This window comes from Fusarium redolens, assembly GCF_020744475.1.
Source record: "Fusarium redolens strain MPI-CAGE-AT-0023 chromosome Unknown BKA55scaffold_3, whole genome shotgun sequence".
In the NCBI taxonomy this organism is placed as follows: Eukaryota; Fungi; Ascomycota; class Sordariomycetes; order Hypocreales; family Nectriaceae; genus Fusarium; species Fusarium redolens.
In genome coordinates, this window is record NW_025763666.1 from 260,238 (window position 1) to 282,541 (window position 22,304).

Here is a 22,304-nt window from a genome sequence, read left to right on the forward strand (position 1 = left end):
TGCTTCGGTTTTTTATTTCATTGTGTGGCACTTCGCACAATCCAACAGAGGATAAAGCTGCACGTTACCCAACATGCCTACTGCACCCGCAAAACCACCGCCCCCAAGTACTGGCCCTGGTGGCGCTGGTGCCGCCTTGAAGGAAGAGAACATCTACATCCCATCCTTCATCAGCAAACGCCCGTTCTACGCCGGCGAAGAAGGCGACGAGAATGATTACCTCCAGCATCAGCGTCGCGAAGAGAAGAACGATAAATCCCAATGGTATGATCGAGGCAGAAAAGCCGGCCCGGCGGCTACCAAGTATCGCAAAGGTGCTTGCGAAAACTGCGGTGCCATGACACACAAGAAGAAAGACTGCTTGAGTCGACCACGAGCGAAGGGTGCGAAATGGACAGGCAAAGATATTCAGGCCGATGAGGTGATTCAAGACGTCAACATGGGATGGGACGCCAAGCGCGATCGCTGGAATGGATACGATGCGAAGGAGTATCGCAGCGTGGTCGACGAGTTCAACCAGATGGAGGAGCTACGCAAGCAGGCCACTAAGGACGAAAATGCCGATGAAGAGACAGAAGAAGGCGACAAGTATGCGGAAGAGAATGATATGAGTAAACATCAGAGCACAGCAACACGACAACTGCGAATACGAGAGGACACAGCCAAGTATCTTTTGAACCTCGATCTAGAATCTGCCAAGTACGATCCGAAAACACGATCACTGGTCGATGCAGGTGCAACGGCAGACAAGGCAGCAGATGCGTTCGCGGAGGAGGGTTTCATGCGATCCTCAGGCGATGCCGGCGCATTCGAGAATGCCCAGCGATACGCATGGGAGGCTCAAGAAAAGTCTGGTAACACAAGCCAGCATCTGCAAGCAAACCCCACGGCAGGAGAGTTTTATCGAAAGAAGGAGCTGGAGGAGGCAGAGGCAAAGCGTGCGGAACGAGAGAAGTTACTGCTCGAGAAGTACGGTGGAGATCAGAAGGCTATGCCGGCTGCTTTGCGCAACATGGCTATCACCGAATCCGAGACGTTTGTTGAGTACGATGAGGCTGGTTTGATCAAGGGTGCGCCCAAGAAGGTGGCCAAGTCCAAGTATGCCGAAGATGTTTTCATCAACAATCATACTTCAGTATGGGGAAGCTGGTGGTCCAACTTCAAATGGGGCTACGCTTGCTGTCATTCATTCATCAAAAACAGTTACTGTACTGGGGACGATGGAAAATTGGCATGGGAGGCAGCTGAGCGTCAACGAACTGGAGCCAACCTGGTCAAGGATGATGAGGAGGAGACAGAAGAGCCTTCAAAGGAGGAGGCAGAGAAGAACAAGGAGGAAGAGCAGCCGCGCAAGCGGACAAGAGAAGAAATGATGAATGGCGTGACAGAAGAGGAGATGGATGAGTACAGGAGGAAACGGACGGTGACGAATGACCCAATGGCAAAGCTACTGGGCAAAGATGAACTTTTGACATAGCGATGCCTTACTACACATAATTACAATACTATTACATAACAGGGTGCATCAGATACGTAGCGATAGCAACATTGACATCGAAATATTCACAGCAGATGAAAAATTATGGGTGGATGTCGTGATTGGATTCATGTTTCATGAGATTCATGTACACAGGTGGAGAGACACCGGGAAATTTTTGTTTGTCGTTATCCGGTGAAATCATTCCATTTTTATCCTCTGGCCAACGCCGCAAGCTATGAAGAGAATCCCCTTCCCATGAGTGGTATTCCATCACCAAGTGCCCTAGACAGGGAGAACCGTTTTTGCATTTTTGGTTGCATTTACTCCTCGTCCTCCTCGTCCTCACCACCCTCACCGCCCTCGGCGGCCTTGGCCTTCTTTCTGCGGACACGGCCGGGACGGCCACCACCGAAGGGCGAGGTAAGAGCGAAGTCGATGTGCTTCTGGGAGTCGAGACGGACGATGAAAGAGGGAACGTTGACGATCTGCTTTCCGACTCGGATGTGACGCTGGCGGATCAGGACACGGGCGTGGTGGATAGACTTGGCAAGACCGAGCTTCCAGACACAGGTCTGGAGACGGCGCTCAAGGAAATCCTCGATCTTAAGAGCCAGGACGTAATCGAGCTTCATGCGGGACTCGTCAAGGACACCGACACGGACAAGACGTCGAATGAGGGCATTGCCTTCGAAGAGACGCTTGGGGTCCTTCTCGTCGAGGGTAAGAAGCTGACTGTGAAATTTGTTAGAAGACTCTTCTTCATCAGCGCACGCAAAAGTGCAAAGGTTCACATACCGGGCAGCACGACGGATCTTGGACAGAGTCAGACCGACTCGCCAGACCTCACGCTTGTTGCGCAGGCCATACTCGCCGACGAGCTTCAACTCGGAGTCACTATTGTTATTCGGTCAGTCTTCATTCACATACGACTTAAACAGAGACAAGCTCATGTTCAGTGGCCGGTGATACTGACAGTCGGGCAGACTCGAAGGGTCGGCGGGGGACACGGGAGGTCTTGGAGTGGGCGCGGGGAGGCATCCTGAAGATTTTGTTAATTAATGTCCTTTGGTGATGCACTCGTGGTGGTGGTGATATACTCACTTGACTTGCTCCTTGGGTGTTCTGCGGGAGTTGAACTTTCTCACAAGATGCGATTCGTAGCAAAATGTGCGGACAGAAATTTGGCGGAGCTCATAGATCACGTGTGCTAGCACAAGAACCCTAAGAAAAGTGAAGGGCAGGAGCCACCCACAATCGCTCTTGCCCTACTAAGGTGGGAAAAAACTTTCGGAAAATCTGAGGTCCCGCTCCCACAAGGCCGCCTTCGAGAAATCCACAACACCAAAGCGAAGGACTTCACCATCTCTTTCGCCAACCACGACTACTAACCCCAACCCGACCGGTACCGGCATATCACATTCGAGATGGGTCACTCCTACGGAAAGAGAGCGGGCACCCGCGTATGTTCAACCACCGATTCCTGCGAGAATGAAATTTCGACGACGTTGGCATGAGACTGACGATGTGAATTTTTAGTATGCCTTCAGCCGGGACTTCCGCAAGAAGGGTATGATTGCCCTGAACACCTATCTCCGACAGTACCGCGTTGGTGATATCGTCGACATCAAGGCGAACGGTGCCGTCCAGAAGGGGTAAGCAGAGCTCCCTTTGCCATCATGCGACAATACACGCGAAATTGCGAGACTTGGACGCTTTTTGGAGGAATTCTTGTGGGCATTGGAACAGGAGGGCTAACAATGGTTACAGTATGCCCTTCAAGGTGTACCACGGCAAGACTGGTGTCATCTACAACGTCACCAAGTCTGCTGTCGGTGTCATCATCTACAAGCAGGTGAAGCACCGATACATCGAGAAGCGAATCAACGTCCGAATCGAGCACATCCAGCAGTCCCGATCTCGTGAGGACTTCCTCAAGCGAGTCAAGGCTAACGCCGAGGCCAAGCGTGAGGCCAAGGCCAACGGTACCGTCGTCCAGGTCAAGCGTCAGCCCGCTGGACCCCGTGAGGCTCACACACTGTCGCTCGCCGACAACCCTCCTCAGACCGTCACTCCTCTTCCCTACGAGACTACGATCTAAAAGAAAAGATATTGCGGGGTTGGTGGTGCTGGCTTCTTTTTACCTGGGGTATTGCGTCCGGATGGGAAACTCTGCATGGCAAGGGCTTGCATTTTGATGTCCATAGGCAATGAGACCAAAAAAAAGACATCGTTTGAAGCATGCCGCTGTCTGTATTTGAAGATACCTGTAGTGAATTGTGCCTGGTCCATATAACGGGCGTGGTGTTTGCTTGAAGTCTGAATGAACTGGCGTTTCTCCCTCATTCATTCCGTGTGATAAAACGATGTCGTTTTGTCAAATATTGAGTTGTAGGGTCAATGCCATGTACAGATTCAGGTCCATTCTTGGATCGACAAGTGTCACAGTATGGCTCACCCAGTTATGTCGTCTGGTAACGTGAGCCCTCGTTACACTGTACTTACAGGGATTATCATTCTGTGATAATATTCTCGTTTATAGAGACCACCTATTTCTGACGATTGGTGTTGTCTGCAGCTCAGTGTGATCCAAGGATTGTTTTTGCACTTCAAATAAATCGTCACCGGCCGCTTACCCTGTACCTCTGCGTTTGACATTATTCAGACGTCTGGCCTTGTAAGTTACTTGTCCATTCTTACAAGCAATTGAGCTCACGCAGCATTTTATATTGAGAATAGCATCCAAGTGCCACATGGGACTCTTGTCAATGGATGGGATCAAATTCCTTCTCAACCGTTTCTCATCTCTGTGTCGCCCTCGTAGCTAGTCAACTCGTCGTGAATTAGCATGACACTTAAAGTGGCTCATAAAACAAGCTTATATGAGTTGTTGTTACACTACTTAGACAGATTCATTTCGCATGTCGAGGATCATAATGAAACAGAGAGCCTTTCAATACGGTACATGAGTCGAGTTGACCTTGTACACCGAAAGCATTCCGCAAGACTCCCAGCTGGTATACTGCAAAAGAATGGTGCATATCGAAATAACCATAAATTCGGGAGTGTCATCGAACCATTACATGAAATGACCAGAGATAAGTGGTGTTCTTTCCATAAGAAATCATACAAAATGATCAAAGTTAAGGAGTATAGAGTGGTGAAATTTATACAATATGCTCGTAAATTAAGTGGTGAAACTCAGACGATATGCTCATAAATTAAGGTAGTCTAGGCTATCACAAAAAGTGAACTCTAAAATATTGCAGCGTTCTCAGGCATTCACATACAATGATTCTCTAGCCAAGCTCTCTAGCTACATATTCACAGGGACCAACACAATCCAAAACAAGCATATACAGAGAATTTCGTTTTAAGAGATGCCATAAAATGGTGCTGGAACCTTTCAAAGCGGTCGTCTAAGTGGGATAATTTGGCCACCAATTCAAGGAAGCTCACTGAAGTCTTCCACAGCCGTGCTCCACACAACGAACGATACGTACCCGTATGACGCTCCCCTCTTGGCTCTTGCGGCCCAGCCACTGAAGCTACTACGACATCCATCGAATCGCAGAGACGAGCCACGCCCAAGAGTCGCCCAAGATTTGTCAAGGCTGACGACGACCGCGAATACTCGATCTACAGTCGCATCCTCACAAACTTCGTTGCCTCGATCTCTTTAATCATATTTTCATTTCCTACGGTTTATTCTCTGCCTAATCTCCTAAGCTTGCGCGGCGTCGGCCTGACTGGGAAATTGTCTCGTGATTTCCAGGGGTTACTATAGCATCGTCGAAGACCCGACGAACTTTCCTTGCGCAAACATCTTTACCTATTATCGAATAATAGCGTCGCGGAGCTTACCCGCCACCAATTGCAAACATGGCTGCTGCTGTGCGCGGCACCGAGCATACCAAGTCAGCGACACCATCACGTTTCATGTCCGACAAGCTAACCCCGTCGTCTTGCGCAGAACCGATCAAGAGCTCGCCATCAACATCAAGAAAGCTACAAACGCCGAGGAGATCTCTCCAAAGCGAAAGCATGTCCGAGCATGTATCGTCTATACATGGGACCACCGGTCCTCCGCCGCCTTCTGGTCCGGCATCAAGGTGTACGTCTCATACGTCCTCATCATGACAACTTCCGCTGATCGACTACCAACAGCCAACCTATCCTAGCCGATGAAGTCCAGACATTCAAGGCCCTGATCACAATCCACAAGGTACTCCAAGAAGGCCACCCCAGTGCTCTCAAGGAGGCAATGGCAAACCGCGCATGGATCGATAGCTTGAACCGCGGAATGGGCGGAGGAGGAGAAGGCATGCGCGGCTATGCACCTTTGATCCGCGAATACGTTTATTACCTACTTGCGAAGCTCTCTTTCCACCATCAGCACCCCGAGTTCAACGGAACCTTCGAGTATGAGGAGTACCTGAGCTTGAAGGCTATCAACGACCCCAATGAAGGTTACGAGACCATCAGCGATTTGATGGTGCTGCAGGATAAGATTGAGCAGTTCCAAAAGCTGATCTTCTCGCACTTCCGAAATGTTGGAAACAACGAGTGCCGAATTGCCGCCCTCGTGCCCCTTGTTCAGGAGAGCTACGGAATTTACAAGTTCATCACGAGCATGCTGCGCGCAATGCATTCAAGTCAGTCATTCACTCCCCCACCCCACCTTTAGGATCCTTAGGGTTAACATCATTAAAGCAACCGGTGATGACGAGGCTCTTGAACCTCTTCGTGAACGTTACAACGCACAGCATTATCGCTTAGTTAAGTTCTACTACGAATGCTCAAACCTCCGGTACCTTACCAGTCTCATCACCATCCCCAAGCTTCCTCAAGATCCTCCAAACCTCTTGGCCGAGGACGACGATGCACCTGCGCTACCCGCGCGGCCGAAACAGGAGATTGAGCGAAAGCCATCTCCTCCACCTGAGCCCAAGAACGACGCCCCCGATGAGATGAACGAATTCTGGAAGAGCGAGTTGGATCGCCAGAACCGAGAGTATGAAGAACAGCAGCGCATTCTTGAGCAGCAGCAACAACAAGCTCTCCTGGCCCAGCAGCAGGCACAACTTCAGGCTCAACGTGAGTTTGAGCAACAACAACAGCAACTGATGGAGCAGCAACAGCGAGAGCAAGAGGCGCTCATGGCGCAACAAGCACAATGGCAAACCCAGGGACGCCTCGCCGAGCTGGAGCGTGAGAACCTGAACGCGCGCGCTCAGTATGAGCGTGATCAACTGATGCTCCAACAGTACGACCAGCGAGTCAAGGCTCTGGAGGGTGAGCTGTCGCACATTCAGAACAGTCTCGGCCAGCAAATGAACAGCAAGGATGACCAGATTCGGGCCCTCCAGGAGCAGGTCAACACATGGAGGACGAAATACGAGGCACTGGCCAAGCTCTACTCTCAGCTGCGACACGAGCATCTCGATCTCCTCCAAAAGTTCAAGGCCGTTCAACTCAAGGCGGCCAGCGCTCAGGAGGCCATCGATCGACGTGAGAAGCTCGAGCGTGAGATCAAGACCAAGAACCTCGAGTTGGCCGACATGATCCGTGAGCGTGACCGCGCTCTTCACGACAAGGACCGCGCGACTGGCAGCAGCAAGGATGAGGTCGAGAAGCTCAAGCGAGAACTGCGCCTGGCTCAGGACAAGGCCGACAACCTCGAGCGTAGCAAGGGCAATGAGCTTTCGACAATGCTCGCCAAGTACAACCGTGAGATGGCGGATCTCGAGGAGGCACTGCGCAACAAGACACGACAGTTGGAAGATGCTCAAATGAACCTCCGAGATGGCAGCTCTGACCTTGAGCAGCTTCTCCGTGACAAGGAGGAGGAGCTTGAGGTGTATAAGGCGGGCATGGATCAGACTCTCATCGAGCTCAACGAGCTCAAGATGAACCAGGGTGACACCGATCATGCTTTGGATGGCCAGATTGATGCCCTCATCATGTCCAACCTTGACAAGATCAACGACATTATCGACTCTGTTCTTCAGGCTGGTGTTGCGCGCGTGGATGATGCGCTCTACGAGTTGGATTCCAGCATGCAGGCTGGTAACCAGAATGCCTCTCCCTCTTACGTACTGTCACAGATCGAGAAGGCCTCAGCTAGTGCTATGGAGTTTGCTACATCCTTCAACAACTTCATCGCGGATGGACCAAATGCGACACACGCCGACCTCATCAAGGCTATCAATGTCTTCTCTGGTGCGATTGCTGATGTCTGCAGCAACACCAAGGGTCTTACCCGTCTAGCTACAGATGATAAGAAGACCGATGCTCTTATGAACGGAACCCGCCAGCCTGCTATCTCAGCTGTGCAGTTCCTCCGTGGTCTTCAGAGCTTCCGACTTGAGGGCATGGACCCCTTGCAAAAGACAGATGTGGTCATCAACAGCAACAACGACGTCCAGATGAACCTGCAGAAGCTCAACAAGCTTGTTGAGTCGTTTGCCCCTGGCTTCGGCAAGCTCGCCAACAAGAAGGGAGACTTGGGTGACCTCGTCGACCAGGAGCTCAGTAAAGCTGCAGATGCAATTGCCGCAGCTGCTGCACGACTGGCCAAGCTCAAGAACAAGCCTCGTGATGGCTACTCAACCTATGAGCTCAAGGTGAACGACTCGATCCTGGATGCGGCGACGGCGATCACCAACGCCATTACGCAACTGATTCAGGCGGCGACAGTGACACAGCAGGAGATCGTGCAGGCAGGTCGTGGATCGACGTCACGAACAGCGTTCTACAAGAAGAACAACCGGTGGACTGAGGGACTGATCTCTGCTGCCAAGGCTGTGGCGTCGTCGACTAATACTCTGATCGAGACAGCAGATGGAGTGATTTCAGGGCGCAACAGTCCAGAACAGCTCATCGTGGCCTCGAACGACGTGGCGGCATCGACTGCCCAGCTTGTGGCTGCCAGCAGAGTCAAGGCAGGGTTCATGTCCAAGAGCCAAGAAAAGCTCGAGCAGGCCAGTAAGGCCGTGGGTGCGGCATGTCGAGCACTGGTGCGCCAAGTGCAGAGCTTGATCAAGGAGCGTAGCCAAGAGGAGGACCAGGTGGACTACTCCAAGCTTGGAGCGCACGAGTTTAAGGTGCGGGAGATGGAACAGCAAGTAAGTCTAGCAGCCTCCCCGTCATGTGTTTGGCAACCCTTTCCCTTGGTCGCCTCTCTCATCTCCCCCTGTCGTGGCATCACATATCACATCACAACTACCATGACACATCGATACCACTCACAGGTCCAGTTCATTCCCGGGCCAGTGCATTCGTAACGGTTACTATATCCGGCAAAGTTTATTTTAGCCCCCTCGTGTAAGATCATGGACTGACAAGCCACCAACAATCAACAGGTCGAGATCCTCCAATTGGAGAACGCCTTGGCGTCGGCTCGACATCGTTTGGGCGAGATGCGGAAGATCTCATACCAAGAAGAGTAAGGGGCGCAGATTTGGGTCTGCTGAAGGCATTCGCGGCTTCAGCCTCAATTATCAACATGCGACCAATCATGCTTGAAGAGTGAGACTGCACAACCAAATGAGACACACACACACCAACCCCAACCCCCCCTTTGGATAGTAAGGTATTAGAGTTGATGGGGATGGCTTGCACTTGCGTAGTCTTGGTCGCTTTTCGTATGGCACGAGGAGGGGAAGAAGTCTGGGCATTGAGCATGGACAATTACACTCCCCATTTCTTCATTTTATTTCGCGACGCGAGCAAAGACGCGAGATAGAGACGGACTACCCGTAACCGTCGCCGGTCCGTACAGTACCGGAGGATTTCATGAAGAACGAAACTCGTGGTCCCTTTCGATGGAACCGTGTTAGTCTGGCTTAGTGTCTGTTGGGCCGGCGATGCGGATAGTGTTTCTTGTGTTACTAGTTAGAAACAGGCGTAGCTTAGCGAAATATGTTCACTTTCCGAATTCTTGGATCTGTAAGACATGCGTCTGAGAATCTTCGTTTCCTCTGCAGCTGGAGCTGAGTGCGGGGAGTCAGACGGTGAAGCGATTGTTTAGACTCAGGCAGGCTGAGAGTCGATACACTCGCGAAACCAAGTGGAATGCACATGCCTTGTGCAAACTGCGTCAACGATGTTACGCAAACAGCTGTATCCCAGTTCATGTCTGAGACTGTCAGGTGTAAGTGAAACTGTCGGAAGCTGTCAATCGGATACTGTACTGGAGAACTGTGCCCTTGATAGCCATAACACTCTTTGAAGATGACACTGAATACCTGATATCACGATAACCCTGGCCTCCTCACTGCCCTCGTCAATTGGCCTGTAACCAGCCGAATTTATCATCAGATGACCAATTGTAGTCAATATGTGATTCAGTCAAATACCTTTCATTTATTTCGTTACTCACAAACGTATAGAAGATGAAATGTCAAGGATTGCCCTGTATGACCATCGCTGATTACGCATCTTGCTTCCAAAAGCAATTCTGCACTGGTTACGCCACCAACTCATAGCCACTGCAACCTTCCTTGCAAGATACTCAGCGAAGGGGAACTAATTCGGAACCAACTTAAGCATTCCTCGAGACTGGGCTCTTTGATGGTGGTAAGATATCAGTCTAAATGTCCATGTCTCAAGCAGGATAGTCTGATAGTCCAGTTTAGTTCCTTACGGCCGCCACTGACCTAAAACCATAGTGGATAGGTTGTGATCTTAGCCCGGTTCTTGGTCCCCCACGATCGCTGATGGTGACACACCCATGCTATTTCCGCTTCAAGCTGTAGGGCTGACGACTTACAAGGAAGGGAGAATCGCAGATCAATCTCGTTTGGTCAAGCAATCTTGCCCATGTTGCCAAACAAGCAATGATTTATGTACTGGAGCCCTGCTCTCAAGCATTATCACTGCAGAATTAAAGAACCTCAATTGCCGTGACGGCTATCGTAGAGATCCCTTAAACCTAGGCTTGATATTAGCAATACTGGTTGCATCGTGACTTTTGTGTGTTGGAGTTATTTTGTCTCCCACCCTGTGGCGTCCTTCGACCCAATGGAGCTAGCTCAACCAATGTTTCGTTTGGCGGTTGATCTTATAATTGAAACGACAGACTACCTACGTAGTAGATATACATGCAGGTGTCCTCGAGTGAACGGTTTAGATGAAAGGCATCAATATCTGAGTCGATGATTCACTTATGAACTCCGGAAATCAGTATCAAATCTCAAGAATGAACCCTTTGCTCGTCAGGGTCGAAGCAAGAATTGGAATCGAAAGGCAATCGGATGTGCCGCCCTGGTTTTTTTTGGTTACGGTCCAGGGTTGTATCGCCCACAACGTCTAGGACCAGGGTCTACGGACTGTGTGATCTCACACTGTAATTTAAACCCTGTGTCCTTCAAACGTGAGCATCGCCAAGAGTCTGATAGCTAATCATTCTAGCTGTCATGAGCGTTGCGCTTTCCCACCTTCAGATCTCGTTGTGGGCCGTACCAAACATAATTCCAACCTCAGCCAAGAAATGCAAGGAATACAGAGGATTGGCACGTAACTTCATGATCGACCAATCACCATAATTAAAAAATCCATGATATTCACAGTTTTCTTAATCATCAGAACTATTCCCAAGAAGAACAGAAATGTTCTCTTGAGCCATGAACGTTCCATGAGAGGCGAATGATCGAAGTGTATTTGCCTACAATACGTTACTGTGACAAAGCATCATCTAAGAGGGAGTTGATCTTATTCTACCCTGAGCCATTTCCTAGCCACATCACCTACTACAACCGAAGAAAAAACCCTGACGTTCTCGGTGACGCAACGTCAATCTGACAACTTTGCAGGTTGTCTCGTCGCTTGCTATGTCATGTTAGAACTTCCAAAGAGAGCGCATAGAATAACAAACCTTCAATCGAGCACAAATGTGTTCCAAGAACAAACGTTGGCCTCCTGCGAAGCCTTAATGATAGCGATAATGTTTTCTACGGGAAGGGCTGCCATTGATGGATATTCTGGATCGGTCCGTTCTGGGCGACAAACTGTCCAGCATCAAAGATCGTATGGCTTCCATCCTGGAACGCTGTTACACCGTAAGCTATGGGAGAAGCTCTGAGAAGAGTGGACAAACTTACCAGAAAGATCACCGGGCTGACCCCCAGCCATGTCGATTGGCTGCGCATGCTGAAACGGACCCATCGCTCCCGAGCCTGGTGCGACGAGTGCCTGGGCTTGTTCGTGAGGCTGCTGTTGGCCCTGGACGGTGTTGATGGGTTGATACGAAGCATCGAGCTGAGGGATGGCTAAGACTGGTGCGCCGCCAGCCTGGAGGACCGTGGGGCCGGCTGTCCAAGTGTTGTCCACCTGCTGGTTCATTGGGGCCGAGGTTGCCATCTGCACATTTGAGTTAATAGCAGGTGGCGCCTGTGGACTCTCGTCTGCCCAAGTTCCGTCTGGGTTACAGCCTGTTGATGTTTTGTTTGAGTCTCAAGTTCGGAGTTCAGTAAGAGAAACCAAGCGCTTACCTGCTGGGAAGTTGTAGATGTGCTGCCAACAAAGGGTCGTAGCAGTCTCAGCATCAAATGCCAGATTGACCGTGGTGGTCATAACCTGGGTACCGTCTTCCAAAACATAGGCAACGAGGATGATGTTATTAACACGAGACAACATCTGCCATCGACCCCCGGGAACAGGCGCCAGATGATTGAGAGCTTCCCCATTCAAGAGAGCTTGAATGTCTTGCATCGTGGCTCGAGCAGGCATGGGCGAACCGTTCACAGGCTGAGATTCCATGCTTCTAGCGAGTCAAGAACGGAGAATGTTGAAAAGCAGAACGCTGATATAAAAGCACCCAAGCACAAAGACCAGAAGATCTGACTCGGGAGAATGATGTTTAGTGGGTAGGTGAAGAGGGAGAGAAGTCCCGGTGAAAGCGATGGGTTTGATATACAGTGGGGTTCTAGAAATTCACACCCATAAACAATGCCATCAATAACCAGAGCATGGATCCAAAGATGGCGTTTACGCGCCGCCGCCAGGGCTTGGCACTGTTAGCAACACACCAACACTGCCGACCACTCTGTTCACCTGGGATATAAGAAACTTTCAAGACAACATCAAGAGATTGCCAAATCAATGCACATCCATCCAGCATGATGGTTATTGGGTTATTGTATGTCACTTAGAATAATTACCAGTAAGATGTTTGCCTGGATTATATATAATAGTATAAGTCTTTGCTTAATATATAGTAATTAATCTACTTTAATTATTTCTATATAGTAATATATGTAAGATTTCTATACATAGAGTTGAAGAGAGGAAGGGTTAATATGCTAAGAATGTTAGATCTTAAAGCAAGGTTAAAATTTCTTATAAACAGAGTGTAACAATAAGTTCAAGTTTGTAATAAAAAACTTAACATGGCTTTACAGGTTGTATCTCATATTTCAAAAAGAGTTCATCTTCCTAACAGTACTCTTAAGTACCAACTTATACCATATGATTTATTGCACAATGGAGCTAATGCTGGTGAAGTAGGGGCTGACGTTTACCAGCTGTTGTCGAGTGTAATCGTTAACTTCAGTTGATTTTAGTACAGTTGCTAACAAAGACACAGGAAAGACTCGAGAGAAATGCATATCATAGCTATATTAGAGTAGTATTAGTACCTAATTAAATGCATCACAATTACACCTGAACATGTCTTGGGGGAAAAAGTTAAGCTAGAAAAAGTCTGGGGTGGAACTCCTAAAACAAGACACCGACTACATGTTGCCAATGAACTGTAAGAGGGTAAATATCCACTCTCATCTCTTGAAAAGGGAGTTTAGATAATTCTACAACCAGCTAAAGAAATCACCTCATCATTTTAATTAAACCTTCTCATCCTCCATTCAAAGAACACCAAGCTCAGGAGAGTAACCCAGATCGCCAGTCCCCTGGCATGCCAAGTATCACTAGCCCATAGCCGGGCCTTGTGGCTTCGCGCAGTGTTGGGCTCCAGTGCGCAGCGGGATCGCACAGACCAATGTATCGGACAAAGAACAGTGCGCGACAGGTGTCTCTTAGGAATCAAAAAGTACGTACACGAAGCCCCACTAGCCTCTGGAATGCCCCACTTTCTTGCGTCAATAGAGAAACAATAAGACGTTCAGCCTTTTGTTGCAAAGCGGCGTTTGCAGGGCGCTGCTACAAATGCGAGGCATGGCTGCTCATCTGCTTTTCTTTTCTCTCTCCTCACAACAACAAATCTTCTTCAATTTATTTGAAGTTCCTGAACTCGCTCTAAGAAGATTTCTCACATCTCTTACAACGCCAGCAGTGCCAGCTTAGGTCTCAATAACCACGATCATGGCCACCTTCATCTTAATGCCACCCGGCGCTTCCAGCCCCATCGTCTTCACCAGCAAATGGACCCTGGAGCACATCGATAGCATCTACCAGTGCCTTTCTCCTGACAGCAAGAACCCTTCGAACAAGCTCCTCAAGATCTTCCCTTCCCTCTACGAAGAGATGGATGCCGGTGCCAAAGCCGGCTTTGCCAACCTCTACATGTAAGTGTATTTATCACAGAATTCCTCACCTGAATTCACTGACGATTCTCAAACAGGGTTGAACGTGGCATGCCCGTCCTCTTTGCTCGCGACAGTCAGAACAAGTGCTACTACCTTGGAGCTCCTTGCGACTTCTTCGCTAAGGGTGGAATGCTGGTCAACATCCCCGGTGCCGCTGAAGTTGTTTTCATTCACCGTTCTGAGAAACCTGCTTTCCCTGCCAAGATCCCACGACCTCCCAATGCCTACATTCTTTACCGCAAGGAACGTCACCAGTCGGTCAAGGCTCAACGCCCCGACATCACCAACAATGAAATCTGTAAGTAGTATATGCCGATTTACAAGACATCACTGACATCGTTTTAGCCCAGGTCCTTGGCCGCCTCTGGAACTCCGAGACCCGTGAGATTCGCGCTTTCTACAAGCAAATGGCGGATGAGAAAAAGGCCGAACATCGCCGACAGTACCCCGACTACCAGTACCGCCCTCGTCGTCCTTCTGAGCGACGCCGCCGCAACAACACTTCTTCTGACAGAAACACTGCGGCTACTACTGGTACACAGCAGATCACCGCCTAAGAGTTCATCACTCTTGGAACTTCTTCACTCGATGAGCACTGGCCATCTTTGTGGCCTTGAGCATGATCGTGAGACGACAAACGTAAGTCAAAGGATACAAAGCTTTACAACAGTTACTAATTCTGATTGATACAGAAAGACTGGAATACCTTGCTTGTCGCCTACCTAATCTCGGTTGCTCTGAGTTTGGGACATAGATGAAGGAAGCGATATCTTTGTGGATTTGACGATACCCGTGGATTGCAAGCGGCGCAACCCACTCGCTTTGTTTATTGTTGCACTAGTTAATAGGTAGCATCTATTCTCTGGAGATAACAGCCCAATGGATAGGTAGCTAGCACATCGACAACGTATCACGTTGTTCTGTGGTGGACAGGAAATACAATAGAGACTAAAGACTCAACTTTATTGTGCTTACGATGCTATCGGTGACATGACTACTTGGTACTATTAATCTTAACACATATCAGTTCTCTACCGTACAGCTCTTAACGTAGTGTATGTACAAAATTCCCAACCAGGCTCCTGCACTCCCAGCTCCCCGAGTTCCCATCATGAGCCAGTCCAATCACTGCTCCATATGAATGTACTGCAGCGCCACTCCGAGTTCTTCTCCTTCTCACCTGATGGTCCTAGCGGTCGCGGACAGATGTAGAACATTCGACCTGTAATGTCATCAAAATTAGCTTTCTGAGTTTGACTTTGCATCGGTAAGCGACGTTGCAGCCGCGGCGTTGTGTAACGGCAACGCCACCGCATGCACTCTGGATCAGCTGCCGCTGTATAACGTACCACAGTTGACTCCGGGCTTCTTGGTGGTGAAGCTGATGCAGGGTTCGTCGTGTTCACATCTTGGTGCAACCCTCTTGCCCAGCAGCTTAGACCACGACTCCTTGGCTTCGATCGGGTCAAACACCCTGTCGGAGGGGTCGGGATCCTTGCCGCGTAGAGGGACTGTTGGTGATGACTTTTCTGAAAGTGTAGCTTGCGGGGTATTCGATAGTCTCTGCGCGCTTGCTGGCGCTTTTCCTGATCCTGTAGGTTTCTTTGTTGTAGATGGCGTCGAACTTGCCGCTACTAGCTCTGCCTTACCATCTTGAGCCGCGGGAGCCTTTGGCTTGAAGAATCCCTGTAATGTTCGTTGGCCCTGCGCCACCTTGCTCTTGGTGTCGTTGGCGCTTGTCAAAGACTTGGTCTTCTTAAACGGTCGACTCGTCGTGTCAGCGGCCGTTCCAGGTCTTTTGGAGCTAGGCTGAGATGCTGAAAGCTTGGTTGTGTTGGTAGTCTCTCCCAGCCTCGGTGTGGAGGCGATGTTGGTCTGTGACCCTGAAGCTTCGTCTGCTTTGTCGAGTGACCCTGAGGCGCTACTATTTCCGTTCTTCAAGGGCTCTGCAGGTAAGTCTGTGTTTGTCAACTCTCGTGGAGGGGCGGCTTTCTTTGTGAACATATCGCGGATGCTCTGCCGGCGGTCAAAATCTGGTATAAGCTTTGCAGACAAAGGAAGATGATCCTTTGGACTCCAGTCTCGTAGACGCTCGCCCCCCTTAAACATACCCGGGGGGTTCATCATCTCGAGTAACGCACACCCTTTGTCGCCCACTGTCACTTTGTCCGACAAGGTCGCAAAGACCGGGCAATGATCAGATCCCATCAGACCCTCTTGAATATTGGAGTAGTTGAACCAGCTCTTGATGCCATCGCTGCACAACACGTAGTCAATCCGGCTGCCGTTGTTTGCAGGTCGTGTGTTCCGCTTGGTATCCCAACATGTATTCATCCCCACTCGCTCCGGGTGAAAGCAACGACAGAGGTCCCAGAGAACAGGCTTTTCACGGCCTTCGTCTCTCTCGCCTATCACACTTCCCTCAAATATGAGTTGGTTGAAGATGCGCCGCACAGGTGCGTTCATCCAGTCGCTGAGTTCAATCCCTTCCTTGCGTAGTGTCTCTGAAACATTGGTTGAGTCAAGCTCGGAACGGACGACGTTTAGATCACCCGTGAGGATGACCTGCTTGCCTGCGGCGACCAAGTTGCGTATTCTCACTTCCAGTGCTTGGAAGAAACCAATGCGAAAGTCATCACGAGTCTCATCACGGGTAGCGGGGCTGTAGACTCCAAAGAGCACGAAGCCGGGGAACTCGAGAATGACACAGCGGCCTTCAGAGTCAAGAGTCGCTTCGTCGGTGATGCCGTCAAGTTGATCGGGTCGGGGGTAGCCGCCAATCTGCTGGTCTTCAGGGAGGTCGCGGTATCTGGTTGTAGACTTGGGAGGTGTCAAGATGCCGGTGACGCCTTCTTCTGCTCGTATCGGCGCGCATTTTGAGTTACGTGTGTAGATAGCGACTCCAGAGTATCCTGAAGAATTGTCAGGCGTTGCAGCGCACAAATGAGAGTGGGTGCCGTACCTTTCTTGTGCTTTGGCAAGCTGAAGAAGACATCCCAGCCGGGAACGAGAACCATGTCATCTTGAAGGTCCTTTCGCTGGATCTTGGTTTCTTGCATAACAACAATGTCTGCTTCAAGAATCTCGAACATAGCCTGTGTGGTTGTGAGTTGAGGAGCTCAGGTGTAAGTTGTGAGTTGAAGGAGCGCACTTGGAAGGTTCTCTTTTCTCTCCAAGGTTGATAACCGAAAGGATTTCTATGATGACGAATCATTAGGATGAGTTTAGGGTTTTTTCGGTGTGAATCACGAACCGGATGCCATTGACTGCAGATGATGTTAGTGGAAGAGCCAAGAAAGAGGCGGCCAAACTCACCATTCCAGGTGGTTATCCGAAACACCATGATTGCAGCTTATGAGATGTAGAATTTAGTGCTGAAAAGCCTCATGAAATATCAGAAACAGCCCTGATGGGTGTCTCACATCTCATCTCGTGGTGTTGAGGATCTGAATACCATGAGTTGAAAGATAGAGAGACTTCGCGATAAGTTGAGAAAGAGGGTGAATTGGCAGCTATAGAGAGACAGATTGGTAAGAAAACGTCGCATATAAGCCCTGAAAAAGGATTCAGAAGCGTGAGAGTGGTGGGGCTCAAGTTATTGTCGTTCAAGAACAAGACACCCGAAGTAAAAGGTCGCGATTCCTACAATGACGCAGAGCCCCACCGCGTGGTGTTGAGCCTTCAACGTCGCGCCCCCAGCACGAGATCACGTGTACGCTGCCATCAGCCGGGGAAAAAATTGGTACCTTACAATTGAGGCAACTTTCATTGGCGGTTCTAACCGAGCTTGTTCAAGAATGACCTGATCACAAACTTGCCTTAGACTCACCAACCGTCAAAGCGAACAACAACGTCGTCGTCCACAATGTCCGCCGTACGATTCACTCGCGCTGCTACGCGCGCCACTGCGCAGCTCCGCGCTCCCCTCCAGCGCCGATTTGCCAGCACCACCGAGAACGAGTTCATCAAGGAGCGTCAGCACATCAAGGAGCACGCTGTCGGTACCACTGGTGAGTCGACACCCGACGACGCAGAATTGGGTCAATTGGAAGCTTTGGATGTGGTTGCTGACGATGGACAGAGCTGTGGAAGAAGATCTCCCTCTAGTACGTCCGAAACCGAACCCTTGAGCGAATTACGAATCCGGCGTCGAACCCGGAGTATCGGAAGTTGGAGACGATGAGGTAGTGGTTATGCGTTGGGATAGCAATGGCTAACAAGATCGAAGTGGTGTCGCCCCCTGCCTTATCGCCGCCGGTGCCAACGCCTACTGGCTCTGGAACGAGCATTGGGAGCACTGGAACCACATGCCTCCTCTGGAGGAGCGCACCGAGTACCCTTACCAGAACATCCGCACCAAGAACTACCAGTGGGGTAATGGTGACAAGGTGAGTTTGGAATGAATACTCTGGTTCAATGGCACTTTACTGACATCTCACAGACTCTCTTGTAAGTTGTGACATCATTTCGGACAAGAGCTTCAAAAGAGCTTCAAGAAGCTTGGATGCCAGCTCTCACGCCATTGAGCTCCGAGCTGTCATGCTCTATGACGTTTGTGAATATCATACTAACTGTGTACAGCTGGAACGACGAGGTCAACTACCACAACAAGGACAAGGCCTCCTAAGTATGATTTGTCGACAGCTCATGCGTTGGACAATTGCTGGATTACTCCGTCACGGACTACTCCCTCTGGAGATACCTTGTACATGTTCCCTAGACTCGAATTGACTGATTGTTGAAATTTTGACCATGAATCTTGAGTATGTTGAGTGACATGAAACTGGATGTGTCATGTATAAGGACTAGTTGAGCTTCGCCTAGGTCGTTGAGTGTTTCCTTGTCTTCTAGAGCTACTACCTGGTTTAGCTTCAGCCTTATCATTCTCTGTGTATAGACATCCGTCGTCTAATTTTTATCGGCCATCTTCACATCTATGTCTGTAAAGCTCTAAATTTTAGTCCAGGTTTCTACATTTCTCATCTAAAACGCCTGCAAGTCTTGTCTAAATCTTGTCTTAAAAACCACTAATATCATGTCATTTTCTTCTAAGTTCTGCCTGAATTTACTCCGTATTCTTTTCTAAGCATGTTCTAAGTATTGTCTGACATCATCTAAGCTCATTATTCTCTTCATCTGGTTTCCATTCTCGAGATTCAGGCCATAGACAGATCTTGTCTACGTTAGGACTTATATTCAACAGGTTCCCTTATCAATAAATAATTCATCAAGCTTGGATTAATATGATTAAAATTGTAATCAATTCACTGTATATCCTGTTATTCTGCCCTTTTGACGTCGTGATGCATATCTACCAATTGAGATTGTGTCATCCCACTTTAAGTCGTCTTGACAGGGATACTCCGAAGATGCCCCGGCCAAATAACAAACACCAGTAACGAAACATCGCGACCAGACGCGCCAACCAAGAGACAACAGTTGTTATTCTCATCGAATGAGAGTTTGTTGATTCAGATGGGAAGGTCAGAATATCATTAAGGTAGCTAGATTTTGTCTGGACAGGAGCGTTTCTATGTGTTAACAATTTGGCAGGCGCGTCTTGGTGCCGAATTGAAGGGCATTGGCACTTGAGCCGTTCTCACCCTGTTCTCACCCCGTGACTCTTCACTCTTTCATCATTTACCGTTACTCTCAATAATCGTGTGATAGTTTCCGCCTGAAAATGGCTCGTTATCTCAACCCGGCCAAGATTGGCCTACTCGCTCTCGTGGAGCTCTATGTTGAAGGAGCTGTACCAAGTGATGCTATCCTTCCTGTGCTCTCCTTCGTCACTTCTCATCTCATGGACCATTCTTCACCAAAAACATCCGCCGATCAGTCCGAAAGATGGAGCAAAGCAGAGAAAACCGTCAGCCTCGTCATAAGCATCAAAGAGTTTGAGAAGCTTCTTGGGAGCTACCCCTTTCTCATGGGTATGCCTGGACGAAAACTATGGGATCAATTTCTAAGCAAGCTGTGGAATATCAACTCGTTGGATGCACTGCACAACTTCTTCGATAACCTATCTGGCTTGTTGGCCAAGACTAAGGAGGAGCGTAAGAGACTGGCTGAGTTAGGCCAGCCAGTGGAAGAGGAAGAAGGCATCAAGCTCTCAGCGAACTCCCCCTTTGGAGCCTTTGTGCGCAGATCGCGACTCGAATACCAGCGATTACCCTTCCATGACTGTGCAGAGCTATGGAAGCACTTTGTGCGATATCGACAACCAACGGCCCCTTATCTCAAGCGCAGGATTCCAAGCTTCGGGCGGCTAAGCTTCGACAATGTTCTCTTGATGGGCGAGCAGGAAGACTGGGACCACCAGAGCGTCATGGACTTGGCCTCTGTGGCGTACGGTGACATGCTCACAGGAGATCAAAGTGGATCGCTCCCTGTGAGCACAGATGACATCGAGAGTCTCCTCGAGTTCCAAATCGAGCAGATGCAGAGTAAGTCACTCTCACACTCCGATGATCTTGCGTACTGACATGTTTAGAATTTGGAAACAGAATACCCCTCGAAATCCGTCATCAGTTTCATGATCTACTCAACGACAGCTATCTCATTCCTAGTCTCACCCATTATCTCAAGTACGTTACCTTCAATCAATATCGGTGAACCTTTTAGCTAACGTGGGGCAGATTCCTCGATGCGTGGAGAGCTGGAGACTATCCCACTGCATTCGACTATCTGCACCGCTACTTTGACTACACCATGCAGAACAGAGATCGCCTGTTCTACCAGTATGCTTTGATGAACTTGGCTGTTTTGCAAGCCGACTTCGGTTGCTACAAAGAAGCTGTAGCAGCCATGCTTGAAACCGTGTCGACAGCGCGAGAGAACCGAGACATGACTTGCCTCAACTTTGCCTTGAACTGGCTCTTCCACTTCGGGCGTGCCCATCCTGATCTCGTCCAGAATCTGGAATCGACCAGCATGCTCGGTACTGGCAAAGAAAACTTGGCTTTCCTCCGTGTAAAGGCCAAAGAGACAGGCATGTTCACGCTCTGGAGCTCAGTTCTCCTCAGCGAAGCAAAACTCGGACTATTGAATGGTGACAGTGTGGCTACAGCTTTTGAGTCGATTGTGCGAAGCTCTCACATTATCGTCGAGAGGAACATGAAAAACATGTTTGGATCACACCTTTCTCTCACTTCAGCTCTATGGGACAGGCTCGGACTCTCGACCCTATCGTCAGCAACCTGCGAGGTCTTCCTGAAATGCCACGCCCGAAATGCCATCTTCGATGATGAGCTGAAGTTAACTTGCCGACTCGCTCTATTACTTGCTTCACAGGGAAACTATGACGATGCAATGACTAAATTGGAAGACTTGGAGGATAATTCACTGAGGTCCTGGAAGCCTAGTCAGTACTGGCACAAGTACCGAGGTGTCATCAAGCTGAAAAGGGACTTGCATCACAACAACCTCGAAGGAGCTGAACGGCTTCTGTCTCAGCTCCTTCAATCAAAGATGGATGACCTTGAACCTGATGTGGCGTTCTTGGTGGACACCCTCCATATTGACTATCTCACCCGTCGTGGAGATCTTCAGGCTGCCTTTGCCAAAGTTGATAGCATGATGTCAGAATTAGAGAATGAGAAGAAGGATGTGGCACTTAAGGTCAAACTCTTGCTCCTAAAAGCCTCCCTTCTTGATCAGTGTGGCCGGCCGCAGAGAGGGTTTACAACAGCAATGCGAGCAGCGAGCATATCGTGGGGAGCTCGTCTCATTCCCTGCCTCTGGCAAGCGATCGGTTCTGTGTCAAATATTCTGGTTTCTTTGAAGGAATTTGAAGCAGCTTCTCAGCTTCTGTTGGCTGTCATACCTCGTTCCCTGGAGTGTGAGACTGAGAGTCTGACAGCCCAGCTCTACAGCTACCTCGCCGATGCCAACATGGGACTTGCTGGTAAATGCGAACCCAAGTCAGCCAAACGATCGGAATACATGACGAAAGCTCTCGCAGCTGTGCAGAAGTCTTTTGACCATTACTCAAGTATCGAAGACATCAATATGCAATGCCAAATGATGGCAAAGAAGGCAATGATCATGAAACTGACTGGGGATATGGTTCTGGCTGCAGATTACGCTGCAGCGTACGTATCATTGCGGAAAACTGCTGAATCACTCAGTCTTGACGGATAGGCATCGGTAATGCCAAACAAGAATCATTGGCACGGCTAGAAACGAGATATGGGAGTTCATTATACCATTTATTTATACAGAGACGGGTACTATGTCAGCCAGCCCTAAAGGGGATTCTTATCCAAGATCATGAAGCTTTA

The 22,304-nt window shown here is 49.4% G+C and overlaps 9 protein-coding genes across 9 annotated transcripts; 6 read left to right on the forward strand and 3 right to left on the reverse strand.

Annotated features, from left to right (window-relative positions):
• Window positions 1-73: 73 nt before the first annotated feature.
• BKA55DRAFT_501672 (Pre-mRNA splicing Prp18-interacting factor-domain-containing protein) lies at window positions 74-1,477 on the forward strand (the record flags this gene model as incomplete). Its single annotated transcript, XM_046186854.1, has 1 exon — window positions 74-1,477. One exon carries the CDS (start codon window positions 74-76, stop codon window positions 1,475-1,477), a length of 1,404 nt encoding a protein of 467 aa, XP_046053493.1.
• A 323-nt stretch (window positions 1,478-1,800) lies between these two features.
• Window positions 1,801-2,518, reverse strand: BKA55DRAFT_534724 (uncharacterized protein; the record flags this gene model as incomplete). The annotated part of the gene is made up of 3 exons (XM_046189619.1): window positions 1,801-2,212; window positions 2,276-2,374; window positions 2,454-2,518. The coding sequence occupies 3 exons, from the start codon at window positions 2,516-2,518 to the stop codon at window positions 1,801-1,803; spliced, it is 576 nt and encodes a 191-aa protein (XP_046053494.1).
• A 386-nt stretch (window positions 2,519-2,904) lies between these two features.
• Window positions 2,905-3,578, forward strand: BKA55DRAFT_503000 (ribosomal protein L21e-domain-containing protein; the record flags this gene model as incomplete). The annotated part of the gene is made up of 3 exons (XM_046186970.1): window positions 2,905-2,940; window positions 3,017-3,132; window positions 3,248-3,578. 3 exons carry the CDS (start codon window positions 2,905-2,907, stop codon window positions 3,576-3,578), a joined length of 483 nt encoding a protein of 160 aa, XP_046053495.1.
• Window positions 3,579-5,027: 1,449 nt separating this feature from the next.
• Window positions 5,028-9,418, forward strand: BKA55DRAFT_556964 (ANTH domain-containing protein). The gene is made up of 5 exons (XM_046191747.1): window positions 5,028-5,394; window positions 5,451-5,591; window positions 5,645-6,132; window positions 6,191-8,604; window positions 8,842-9,418. Exons 1-5 carry the CDS (start codon window positions 5,360-5,362, stop codon window positions 8,926-8,928), a joined length of 3,165 nt encoding a protein of 1,054 aa, XP_046053496.1. The 5' UTR covers window positions 5,028-5,359; the 3' UTR covers window positions 8,929-9,418.
• A 1,513-nt stretch (window positions 9,419-10,931) lies between these two features.
• BKA55DRAFT_556968 (mating type protein MAT1-2-3) lies at window positions 10,932-12,389 on the reverse strand. The gene is made up of 4 exons (XM_046191748.1): window positions 11,971-12,389; window positions 11,581-11,910; window positions 11,355-11,528; window positions 10,932-11,308 (listed from the first exon to the last, which is right to left on the reverse strand). Exons 1-3 carry the CDS (start codon window positions 12,236-12,238, stop codon window positions 11,431-11,433), a joined length of 696 nt encoding a protein of 231 aa, XP_046053497.1. The 5' UTR covers window positions 12,239-12,389; the 3' UTR covers window positions 10,932-11,308; window positions 11,355-11,430.
• A 1,221-nt stretch (window positions 12,390-13,610) lies between these two features.
• BKA55DRAFT_671728 (mating type 1-2-1 protein) lies at window positions 13,611-14,980 on the forward strand. Its single transcript, XM_046197977.1, has 4 exons — window positions 13,611-14,001; window positions 14,058-14,320; window positions 14,368-14,661; window positions 14,715-14,980. The coding sequence occupies exons 1-3, from the start codon at window positions 13,799-13,801 to the stop codon at window positions 14,577-14,579; spliced, it is 678 nt and encodes a 225-aa protein (XP_046053498.1). The 5' UTR covers window positions 13,611-13,798; the 3' UTR covers window positions 14,580-14,661; window positions 14,715-14,980.
• BKA55DRAFT_556970 (DNA lyase) lies at window positions 14,954-17,660 on the reverse strand. Its single transcript, XM_046191749.1, has 6 exons — window positions 17,338-17,660; window positions 17,276-17,288; window positions 17,174-17,219; window positions 16,985-17,117; window positions 15,372-16,934; window positions 14,954-15,244 (listed from the first exon to the last, which is right to left on the reverse strand). The coding sequence occupies exons 1-6, from the start codon at window positions 17,363-17,365 to the stop codon at window positions 15,132-15,134; spliced, it is 1,896 nt and encodes a 631-aa protein (XP_046053499.1). The 5' UTR covers window positions 17,366-17,660; the 3' UTR covers window positions 14,954-15,131.
• Window positions 17,661-17,887: 227 nt separating this feature from the next.
• BKA55DRAFT_685254 (cytochrome c oxidase, subunit VIa) lies at window positions 17,888-18,649 on the forward strand (the record flags this gene model as incomplete). The annotated part of the gene is made up of 5 exons (XM_046198763.1): window positions 17,888-18,032; window positions 18,104-18,128; window positions 18,251-18,410; window positions 18,464-18,471; window positions 18,604-18,649. The coding sequence occupies 5 exons, from the start codon at window positions 17,888-17,890 to the stop codon at window positions 18,647-18,649; spliced, it is 384 nt and encodes a 127-aa protein (XP_046053500.1).
• Window positions 18,650-19,705: 1,056 nt separating this feature from the next.
• On the forward strand, window positions 19,706-22,164 carry BKA55DRAFT_501781 (anaphase-promoting complex subunit 5-domain-containing protein; the record flags this gene model as incomplete). Its single annotated transcript, XM_046186864.1, has 3 exons — window positions 19,706-20,468; window positions 20,516-20,609; window positions 20,661-22,164. 3 exons carry the CDS (start codon window positions 19,706-19,708, stop codon window positions 22,162-22,164), a joined length of 2,361 nt encoding a protein of 786 aa, XP_046053501.1.
• Window positions 22,165-22,304: the final 140 nt, after the last annotated feature.

Coding starts and splice junctions, on each gene's coding strand:
- BKA55DRAFT_556970 (XM_046191749.1), bottom strand. CDS start 17,365: ATGGTGTTTCGGATAACCACCTGGAATG. Junction 16,935..16,984: donor CTTGCCAAAGCACAAGAAAG/GTACGGCACCCA, acceptor ACAATTCTTCAG/GATACTCTGGAGTCGCTATC. Junction 15,245..15,371: donor GAAGCCCGGAGTCAACTGTG/GTACGTTATACA, acceptor ATGACATTACAG/GTCGAATGTTCTACATCTGT.
- BKA55DRAFT_671728 (XM_046197977.1), top strand. CDS start 13,799: ATGGCCACCTTCATCTTAATGCCACCCGGCGCTTCCAGCCCCATCGTC. Junction 14,002..14,057: donor GGCTTTGCCAACCTCTACAT/GTAAGTGTATTT, acceptor ATTCTCAAACAG/GGTTGAACGTGGCATGCCCG. Junction 14,321..14,367: donor CATCACCAACAATGAAATCT/GTAAGTAGTATA, acceptor ACATCGTTTTAG/CCCAGGTCCTTGGCCGCCTC.
- BKA55DRAFT_556968 (XM_046191748.1), bottom strand. CDS start 12,238: ATGGAATCTCAGCCTGTGAACGGTTCGCCCATGCCTGCTCGAGCCACG. Junction 11,911..11,970: donor CATCTACAACTTCCCAGCAG/GTAAGCGCTTGG, acceptor AAACATCAACAG/GCTGTAACCCAGACGGAACT. Junction 11,529..11,580: donor TCAGCCCGGTGATCTTTCTG/GTAAGTTTGTCC, acceptor ACGGTGTAACAG/CGTTCCAGGATGGAAGCCAT.
- BKA55DRAFT_556964 (XM_046191747.1), top strand. CDS start 5,360: ATGGCTGCTGCTGTGCGCGGCACCGAGCATACCAA. Junction 5,395..5,450: donor CGCGGCACCGAGCATACCAA/GTCAGCGACACC, acceptor CGTCTTGCGCAG/AACCGATCAAGAGCTCGCCA. Junction 5,592..5,644: donor TTCTGGTCCGGCATCAAGGT/GTACGTCTCATA, acceptor GACTACCAACAG/CCAACCTATCCTAGCCGATG.